This window comes from Condylura cristata, unplaced genomic scaffold (genome assembly GCF_000260355.1).
Source record: "Condylura cristata isolate star-nosed mole 26May11 unplaced genomic scaffold, ConCri1.0 scaffold00007, whole genome shotgun sequence".
Lineage (NCBI taxonomy): Eukaryota > Metazoa > Chordata > Mammalia > Eulipotyphla > Talpidae > Condylura > Condylura cristata.
Window position 1 is genome coordinate 48,043,608 of NW_004567108.1, and position 10,880 is coordinate 48,054,487.

Below are 10,880 nucleotides of genomic sequence, written 5' to 3' on the forward strand. Positions count from 1 at the left end.
TTTGGTGATGGGAAACCCGCGGGGATTACAATCGAGATGGAAAAAAAAAATGTGCAAAATGATGTAAAAATAAACTTTGTAATAATAAAAAAAAGGAATATAAACATCTACAGAATAGAATATCAGAGTCCCATAATATTTGAGTGCAGTCCAGTCTCAACACCACCATTTTTCAGATAAGGAGTGAAATGCAGAGACGGAAGGCACCCATAGAGACTCTAAAAAAAAAAAAAAAAAAAGGTTGGTGTTCTTTTTTTAATGGTTGGGAGAATTCATTAGTGAGATCATCTAGTCCTTGGCTTTTCTTTGTTGTTAGATTTTTGATTCTATTACTGCTTATGTTGGTCTGTTCAGATATTCTGTTATTCATATTTCACTCTTGATAGGTTGTATGTATGTAACAATATATCCATATCTTCTATGTTAACCTTTTTTTTTTTTCAGTTTCTAATGCTACTATTTAGCATCCTTTCCTTTCAGCGTGAAGAACTCCTTTCAGCTTTTGTTGTATGGCAGTCTAATGACAATGAATTACCTCAGTTGTCTGGGAAAGTCTTTACCTTTCTTTTGTTCCTGAAGGATAGCTTTTAAGGGTAAATTTTCTTTGTTGACCGTGTTTTCCTCCTTACCCCCAACACACACATACACTCTAAATCTGTATTCTGCATTTCATTGCTCTATATGATTTCTACTGAGAACTTGATGATAGCCTTATAGGGTTCCTGTGTATGTTAGAAAGCTCTTTACTTTTTTGGTTCTCTTTGGAGGAAAATTGGAAGGCTCACAAGTATGTGGAAATTAACACCCTTCTTAACAACCAATGGGTTAAAGAAATCAAGAGAGAGATAAATCTTTTTTGGCATTTTTATTGTCCTTAAAATCCTTTAAGGATCTAAGTTCATTTTTGTAATGACCTATGTGTGAGCTGCATGAACTTGGCTTTCCAAATCTTTTCCCAGATTTGGTAAATTATTAACAAATTTTTAATGTCTAATTCTGTCACTATATTTCACAAAGTGATCCTCTTGATGGTACCTAATCACTTTTTCATTCTATTTTGTATGTTTATCTCTGACAGATAATTCAAAGTTCCTGATTTTTGTCTCAAGGATTTTTTTTTTCTCTTTGATTCTTCTCTTATCATTATATTCTTCAGTTACAGAGTTACCTTTGATTATAATTTTCCTGTTAAACTTCTCATTTTGCTGTGGTGATGGCACATGGTGAATTGGTGGTGGGAAGCCCATGGATTACAGCTGAGATGAAAAAATGCAAAAAATGAAGAATGATGTAAAAAAAACCCCTCATTTTGTTCATATATTTTAACTTTGTTGAATTTTCTGTGTTTTCCTGCAGCTACTGGAGTTTCCCTAAGACAACTATTTTGAATTCTTTATCAGGTAAATTGCAATCTCCTGATCTTTGGTGGGTCAGTTGCTAGAAGATTGTTGATCCTTTGGTGGTATGTTCCTTTGATTTTTATGTTCCCTGTAGTTTTGTATTGCTGTCCTTCATTTTTTATTGCCTCCAGGAAAGATGTATCTTCTGTCAGCCCTGCTAGTGATTATGTGGAAAAGAAAATGAACCCTGGTGGTAATAAGAGTGAATTCATGGTTTGTATGTATTTTGCATATGTATACCAAAAAACTTATATACGTATCACACACATATATTGTGTGTGTATATATTAGTGTATGTATGGTATAGATAGTAGCTCTTTTAACTTAGCCTACTAAGAGACCCTGGGAGCTGTGATACTAGGTGTAGGTTGTACATTTAGCACCCATACCACGTTACTTTTATCTTTAAATTGGATTTTCATTGGTGTATCATTCATGTACAAATCTATAGAATTTCAGGAATTCAGCTTTATACCTTGATAGTATATCTTAGTTTTAAATGCCAGTCTCCTCTAAATGTATCAGTCGTCTTTGGAAAAATGGCTGATGACAGTTGAAGCAGTGAATATAAAAGGTGAGTGTGAAAGTAGTGAAGTGTTTATGCCCTTTAATAAAATATAGAAGGAGTGAAAGAATGAGAAAAAGGTTTGACAATCATCAGAGTAATAAGTCAGGGAAGAAACCTAAGAGTAGAGAGCTAAAGTTAGATGAAGAGTAGTTATTTATTGTAGTCTAAAAGTATCACCTTCAGGAAATACTTGTGTAAGAATGATATTAGTTACAAAGGAGAAGAGTAAATTTATAGTGTGAAGTTTACTCAGAAGATCACAGTATTATTAGAAATTGAACAAATCAACCACATATTTCTTGATAAAACTTGCTGAGAAGGGCACAGTATCACTGTACTATTCCTGTCACAAATTCATATTCTGAACATGAGGAAACAGAAGACAAGCTCAAATTGAGGGACTTCAATGAAACAGAAGCATAAAATCTTAAAGGTGACAGAAGAACTAAGGACTAGTTCTGGATTGAATGATATTGAAGTCTTGTGTTCTAACAACTTTTTCATACATATGAAATGTTTCAAAATAAATAAAAAATAACAAGATTTGTTCAAAAATGTTTATTTACTATAAAGACAAAACACCAAAATAGGTACAAATACTATAAAATTGGTTCAATGGGGTAAAAATTTTAATTAAAATATCTTGATATATTTAAAATAACAAAGGATACATTTAAGCCAAATTTTCTTAACCCAGAGATTTTTTTTGTAACATTTGCTTACACAGTAAGGTGCTAATAGAAGTTAGCCCTTAAGCCCTGGAAGTCTTAGGAATCATAGTCACACAGCAAATATAATTTCAATGTGAAAGTGAACTTTGGTAGAAGAAAAATCTATAGGACACCTGAGGTAGTAGAAACTGGAATAAACAGCAGTAGACGTTATTTACAACTTGAGTACCAAATAACATTAAGAACACAAAAATAATTACACAATACAATTTTCAGTCCAGCTTTGATCCAAAGAAAATAAGAACATTACATCACATTTGCATTGAAAACAAAACAAAACAAAAACACCACAATTACCAGCAAGCTGAGGGAACTGCAAACAAACTCAAACTCAATGGATTTTGACATCTAGAGGCAGTTTGAGTTTGAAATGTGGTGGGCATGGTGATCTACAAAGTAATACTGATTAGCTGAGGTTCCTCAGTTTATACAGTTTACGTTTCTGTCAGAGACAGTATTAAGCTGACCAATGATCTTCCAGTACATAAAATGGCAAGAGTGCATCCTTTAAAGCTTGCACATGAGAGACTTGAAAACAATCTTATTAGAATTGTGAAAATTCTAAGTAGTCAAAAAAAAAAAATAGAGAAAAAGAAAGTCAAGTACAACACATTTAGAGCTACCAAACTTCACATTTCGGTACTATTTTTTAACTCTTCAAATATTGCCAATCTTCCAAAACAAAGGAATGTAAAATTTTACTAAGAAAAACATTCACATAAAAAAAACTGCCTTTTTAAAAATTATATGCAATATATCCCTGTAAACTTATCTTGTAACTTATTTTACTTCCAATTTGTGTTGTACATTTAAAATGTACTTTATATAGCTTATTTAGTTTATCCTGAGTCTTTGAGAATAACCAATTCTATTTCATTCTGCAACCATTCAACTGGCTTCTGAAGAGTTAAAACTTAACATTGCAAAAAGTTGTATTAAAAACTTAATCAGTACTTGATTTAAAAGACTTATAAAAAAAGATAAAAGAGCTGCCATTTTCCTTCAGGATTCCATGTATCTGAGTTTAATTCAGGCAAAACCCATCAGATAATTGTGCAAAATCTAAGGAATTAGTGTGTAAATGAAATTCAATTTCATTTTTTTTCCTGAACATATTTTCTAGGTTCCAAGCAAACTTATTATTTAAAAACACTAGTACTCATCATTAGTTGAGTAAGTTAATCTTCCTTTGCCTATCAGCCAGGTCTGCTTTATGTAATGAATTGATGCATGGTAGAAGAAAAACAGCAGTTATATGTTATTATCAGTGGTGGTAATAAACAATGGGTTGTTACAGAGTAAGACTTAAATGGTGTGAAGTCTCCTACAGTTTGACAAAAGAAACCAATACATTAAAAAAAATTCAAATATATTTCAAGATAATCTTAGTTGCAAGCTGCATCAGAGAATCCTTTTTTTCATTTAATCTATACTTAACCTGCATGAGAAGAGCAGCAACTGACTCACTGAAGGTAGTATATTATCTTCCAATTTTAAAAACAAACAAAATTAAATCTGTATTTAAAAAAACTCTTGCAATAGCAAGATATTTAATAAACTCTGGATCACACCTAGTTCTATTCTTTTCTCAGCTTTGAAAAGATCACCTTTCCCTGAATATGAAATAAAAGTGAAGGTGAAATGAAAATACAGAACCATAATTTCCAAAAACGAAATGAATGGGCCAACAGTAAAATGCACAATAGACCACAATTGCCCAGGCAGTTAAAAAAAATAAGGGCTAATTGGGGGTCATGAAGTTATTGACTTTAAAAAATGTATTTAGTTACTGCTACTCATAGTATATTCTGACCTAAGAGAGGCAGATAGTGATTTTTTTATAGCCAGTGACAAAAAAAAAACCAAAAAAACAAAAAAACAAAAAACCCAAAACTGAACGGAATTGCAGAACCCCTTGCTTGTGATTATGATATGAAATGGAAGAACTGAAACATTACAATAGATCCTGAGCCCCTCAGCTGCTAATATTGCTGAAAAAGTGCTCCAAAAAATAGGCTTTTGTTAATTAGTCATACAAATTTCATTGCTTTCCTGTTCACCAATGGCCAGTTCTTTGAAAGGCACAGTTTACAGTTTCTGCACAAATTGTGAACTTTTACATACTAAGCTTAGGTACAGATCATGATTTGTCAATCACATACTTAGGTAAGGGTTCCCCACTGGTCTTGTTCATAGTTATTCAGTGGCGTGAAGGCCAGCAGATTAGCAACGTGGTTCCCCACAAAAGTTTTTTCTCTTATTGAGCATCCTGTCTTCATTAGTTTATTTTTATAATTGGCTACCATGTAGTACGGAAGACTGGATGCTTCAGTAGCTCTCTTGCTGGAGGTCTGTCCTGAGGTTGAAGTTCTAAACAACGAAGAGTCACATCTCGTAAACCAGGAGACAGATGTGAAGGGATTGATGGAGCAGTAGTTGCACTAGCAATCTGCAAGAGAAAACACCAGTGTTGAGGCTTTTCACATTGGAATTTTCTGGTACATGTGCACACATTTTATAACCTCTAAATATGCCCCCTATGCAAAAAGGAAGTGAAGAGGAATGTGTGAATTTTCTGCTAATAGTCTGGAAAAACTCACTCACTGGTTCCTTTAAGAATACCTCTTCATGTATGTGTTTCTCCTAGGAGGAATGATTCAGTATTTGCTATCAGTGTTCAGAGTAATTTTATACAGCATAAAATTACTGTGAACAATGAGAACTAACTATACATGTTGCTAAAATTTACCACATTAAATTCCTGGACATATATACATACGTGTTATTTCAAGGAACATATACCTTCACTTAGATTGACAGTTAATGAAAACCGTAAGAATTTGTCTCCTGCCAGTTTTAACAGGAAGAAGCAATTTTTATCTCCCAATTACCTTAAATATCAAAGCAAGATGATTGGAGTGTTTTTCTGCATTCCAAGGTGGTTTAGCACAAGCCATTTCTATAATAGCACAGCCAACACTCCATACATCACAACTTCTACCGTACTGCTGACCTCTTAGTACCTAAAATAAAGCAGAAAGTTAATTTGGAAATATGACTCATAAAAAAAGAGAAAGCTATTCTATAGTTAAAGATTCTGGCTTTTTACCTCAGAGAAAAACAATGGTATAAATTGCAATTATGTGTATTACTTGGTATCATTTATTTCATAAACAAGCTTAATCTTCTATGTGACACACAAATATTTTGGAAAATGGAGATTCTCAAGAACAATCACATCTTAAGAGTCTTAAAGCAGCACCAGTGCGCTTTGAGAGAGTCAAGAGGACAATCAATAATCACAATGTGTGTATGTGAAGAACTTTAAACACAGAAACAGTTGAGTTCAGAACAGCAATCACCACTAAATCAGAACAACATCACTACTGAGTTCTGACTGTGGGAACAGAGAGAAAAATTTTGAAAGTTTCTATTATGTCCACTTTGGGTTTCCTACAAAACAATTAATATTATTACTCAGTAATTCTTAGTTAGAAAAGCCTTTAAGCAGAACTGTTAAAATCTATATTTAGAGAAAGATGGAAAAGGCAGGGGGTAATCGTTTGAATTCAACGTCATCATTAAATCTATTTTTGGGATTAGAGTAAACACATACTAGATACCACTGCAAAATAATGTGAATATAATGTCATGCAGAACTCCAAAATACTTTCTTTCATCACATCCAGAGCTGCTTCTCACCTCAGGTGCCATAAATGCAATTGTTCCCAGTAACTGTCCCTGAAACTCTCCTGCACCAGTTCCTTTTGAGGCCAATCTGGCTGCTGCTCCGAAATCTGCAATTCTCAATCTCTGACCTGTGCTGTCAATTAGCAAATTGGCACCTGTCAAGAAAAAACAACAAATGACTTTATATGTTAAAAACAAGAGATCATGTTAAAAACTCAGTAAAATACAATGAAATGGGAAACCAAACAAAACAAACTGCACATGTCAGAGGTCAGAGAAGTTTACTGTCCCTTTAACTTTGCTTCATTTTTGCTAAATGTAAAAGGGGATTCTACAGAACTCCAAAATATTTTTTAACTATTTATATAAATTTTTAATTACTTATTTTATAAAGTAGTTAAATATTTTATAAAATATTGTTAAAAAAACCTAAAGCCTGGCCCTCCCTGGTGGCACAGCAGGTTAAAGCACAGCACTAAGAAGCTTAAGCCACTTCCGATTGAGTTCGATCCCCGCCTGTCCCGGAGGAGATCCACATGGCACCGCAGACCTCTCCTGACCCGCCCGCTGCTCTTCTCAGCCGTGTCCTTCATCGATCTGCCTGTTCTGCTCCCCTCTCTGTCCCTGGTGAATCCTCTCGCCCTCCACATCTCTGGCCTGTACCCCAGTTCTATATGAATAAATAAATAAATCTTTAAAAAAAAAACAAAACCTAAAGCCTTGTAAGCAAAATCTGAAAAAGTATCAAGGTAAAGGAAGACAGAGAAACCAGTGAAATTTTAAATAAGTATTGAAAACCTTTAATACAATTTCCAACAAAATCTTTCTCAAAGGTTAGTGTAGTTTGCATTTTAAGATAAAGTTTTATTGAAACATACCAATTCAATTTAAACTATATGGCTTAATCAAAAGTTGAATGCACTGTCAAAAACTAGCTGAAGACATTCATTATAGAAAGCCAGAATTGCTCTTAAAAATAAACAACTGGCCCTCCCTGGTGGTGCAGCAGGTTAAAACACAGCACTAAGAAGCTAAAGCCACTTCAGCATGAGTTTGATCCCCGCCTGCCCTGGAGGTGGTCCACATGGCGTGGCAGACCTCTCCTGGCCCTCCCACTGCTCTCCTCAGCAATGTACTTTGTCAGTTGGCCTTTTCTGCTTCCCACTCTGTTACTGGTGAATCCTTTCACCACCCCTACACCTCTGGCCTGTACTCTACTTCTATAAGCATAAATAAATAAATCTTTAAAAAAAATAAACAACTACAAAAGACTCGAAAAGATTTTTCTGAAAGTGTGTAACGTAACAATAAAATAAAACTGGAATGGGAGACTTGTATTTTGCCATCATCTAGCGATATGAATGTAAGAAAGTCAGCCTACTGAGCAAAGTGGATTATATGCCCCTCAAGCTTCCTTTTCCTTCTAATATTCTAACAATTTGAGTTAATGTTTGTTTCACTCAGGTGAAGCAACCCATGGTTGTTTTCAAGTTAGAAACTATCAAGAAAGGTCTGGATTTTAAAATTCATTTGCATTCTACTTATTGCTAGTAGACAGATAATAATTAAAAGGATTCTTACCTTTGACATCTCTGTGAATGATCTGGTTTTCATGGAGATATGAAAGGCCACGAAGTAATTGTTCAGTATAGTTAATAACTACTGATTCCTTAAAGGCTCCATATTTACTGAGCAAGTGAGCTACAGATCCCCCTATAAGACATAAACACATAATAATAATGTGCTTCAAAGACACTGTATTTTTTACATAATGAAGGTTTGTGGCAATCCTCTGGTAAACAAATTTATTGTTGCCATTTTCCAACAGCATGCGTTTACTTCCCGACTGTCACAATTGAGGTACGTACATTTTGAAGTATACGTAATCCTATGGTACACTTAAGACTACACAATATAGAATAATCATATATATTTTTTAAGAGTAACTTTTATATATGCTGGGAAACCAAAAATTTGTAGCTTGGTTTATTGTGGTGGTCTGGAACCAAACATGCAAGACATTTCTGAGGGTGTCTGTAGTTTTGTAGAAGGTTAGAAAGTTTTAAAAATTAATTATTTCAGATAAAACTATTTCTGAAACGTACAGTTTTTCTCTCTGTCTTTTCAACTCTGACAAACAAAATGCCTTTCTTAATGAGTTAAGTAAACAATACAACCATTTTATTTAGTAAGAAGATCAAACCACAAGAAGAGGAGCCACAATCCAGAGTTAGCCTTCATTTTCTAATATTTAATAGCTCTGAACTTGGGCAAAATGAGGCTAAACAAACAAGTCTCATTTTAAAGTGTTTATAATAATCCTCCTAAAATAGTCATCCCAAATTCAACCAAAATCAGATAATATTCTAAGGACTACTTGCACGAAAATATCTAAGAAATTCAGCCAAGTGCTTATCTAAGTTATTTTATTTTATACACTGTACAGTATAAAACTCAGTCTTTATTTGTTCAAGTAGATGACAAGGTTCAATTGTATGCATCAATGCTACTTTACTTGTAATAAGTTTTTCAAATTTTATTTTTATCTTTTCACATAAAAATCTCCTAAATTTTCCCATTTAATGATGGTCAAATGGAAAAATATGGATCTTATTTATGTCCAGTTTAAAACAGTTAACATCACAATCATTTAAAAATAAACACTAATAAAGCTTAAAAGGTGGCCCTCCCTAGTGGCGCAGCGGGTTAAAGCACTGCACTAAGAAGCTTAAGCCACTTCTGCATGAGTTTGATCCCCACCTGCCATGGAGGAGATCCACATGGCGAGGCAGACCTCTCCTGACCCACCCGCTGCTCCCCTCAGTGTACTTTGATCATCTGTCTGTTCTGCTCCCCACTCTGTCTCTGGTGAATCCTCTCACCTTCCACATCTCTGGCCTATACCCCAGTTCTGTATGAATAAATAAATAAATCTTAAAAAAAAAAAAAGCTTAAAAGTGTATGGTATACTGTATATATACTGTGTGTATGTATACATGTACAATATACTGTGTAGTACATAGTATAGCATGTGTACACACACACACACTATATAGTGTATACTATGCTACAGTTTATACTACTATGTTAGGGGTGATTAGCATTTAGAAACCCAAGATATTTAATAAAAACTTTCAATTTGCTTTTCTTATCTTCAGTTGGTAAGTTAAACCCATGTGCTATTATTTGATTGAACACACCTGCCATCCATTCAATGAAGAGATTATAATTGCTCTTCTCACATGTGGCTCCCAACATCCTAATGATGTTTGGATGATTCAGATGGCTCATCATTCTTATTTCTTCTCTTAATGCTTCCACTACTTCTTCTTGCTCAGAAGATGTGTTTCTGACATATGTCACCTGTTTCAATAAACATGTTCACAAAGTTTTCAACTGTAATGAATATTTCTGTTTATATGTCTCATTAACAATGTGATCTAAAATGGACAAATCCAAATTAGCTTGTATGTCAGAGGTGGCATTTACGCTCATGGATCGAGTGTATAGAAGTCATAAAAATTACATTTTAGAGAATAAGAATATAGGTTAAGAAGCAGTGAAATATGGAAAAATAACACATACCCCCAAAACCAGAGCACAAAGTAATACTATCAACAGAAAGTTAAAAAAAAAAAACAAAAGAAAAGGCAGTCATGGGAGAAAAACCAATACAATTTTAAAATGCAAACAAGGTATTTTAATCTTGTTAAGCACACTCATGATAAAAATAAATCTTAAGATGACAATGCACCAGTAACACTGGTGAAAGGAATATGAATTAAACCTCTATTAACCATGAACACCACAAACAGAAACAATTTCTACAAGCCCCATTGCAATGTTGCATCTTATAATAATCAAGCTTCATCTCTTAATAGGATAATAGAATAGTACATACAGCTGACATTTCTCAAAACTTAAAAGAACTGAAGTATAGGCCCTACTAGGTGACGCAGCGGGTTAAAGCACAGCACAAAGAAACTTAAGCCACTTCCGCATGAGTTCGATCCCCGCCTGCCACGGAGGAGATCCACATGGTGAGGCAGACCTCTCCTGACCCACCCGCTGCTCCCCTCAGCAAGGTACTTCGTCGATCTGCCTGTTCTGTTCCCCACTCTGTCTCTGGTGAAGCCTCTCGCCACCCCTGAGCCCCAGTTCTGTATGCACAAATAAATAAATCTTAAAAAAAAAAAATTAAGGAACTTAATTCTCTTAAAAGTAAAACAACTACTGAGTTTTCATATACTAAAGAATTAGACATGGACCTTATGTGTTTCACAAAAGTTAATGCAATATCATAGACCTAAGTGTAGAATGCAAAGCTGTAAAACTTCCAGATAACATAGGAGAAAATCCGACTGCATTTGGCAGAGACTTTCTGGCATATTCCATAAGTGAAGAAGTTGATAAACTGGACTTCCTTAAAGTTAAAAACTTCTGTTCTGTGAAAGACACTGTTTAATGGAGACTGAAAAGACAAGACAGAGT

At 34.3% G+C, this 10,880-nt stretch overlaps 1 protein-coding gene across 1 annotated transcript in view; it reads right to left on the reverse strand.

The window, feature by feature from the left end:
- Positions 1 to 2,928: 2,928 nt before the first annotated feature.
- Positions 2,929 to 10,880, reverse strand: part of MAP3K1 (mitogen-activated protein kinase kinase kinase 1, E3 ubiquitin protein ligase) — a 45,012-nt gene continuing 37,060 nt past the window's right edge. The window contains exons 16-20 of the mRNA XM_004678309.2: positions 9,590 to 9,752; positions 7,971 to 8,102; positions 6,402 to 6,544; positions 5,591 to 5,722; positions 2,929 to 5,148 (exon numbers count right to left, since the gene is read on the reverse strand). Coding sequence (XP_004678366.2) covers positions 4,999 to 5,148; positions 5,591 to 5,722; positions 6,402 to 6,544; positions 7,971 to 8,102; positions 9,590 to 9,752 — 720 coding nt within the window. The 3' untranslated portion in view covers positions 2,929 to 4,998. The remainder of the gene's footprint in view (positions 5,149 to 5,590; positions 5,723 to 6,401; positions 6,545 to 7,970; positions 8,103 to 9,589; positions 9,753 to 10,880) is intronic.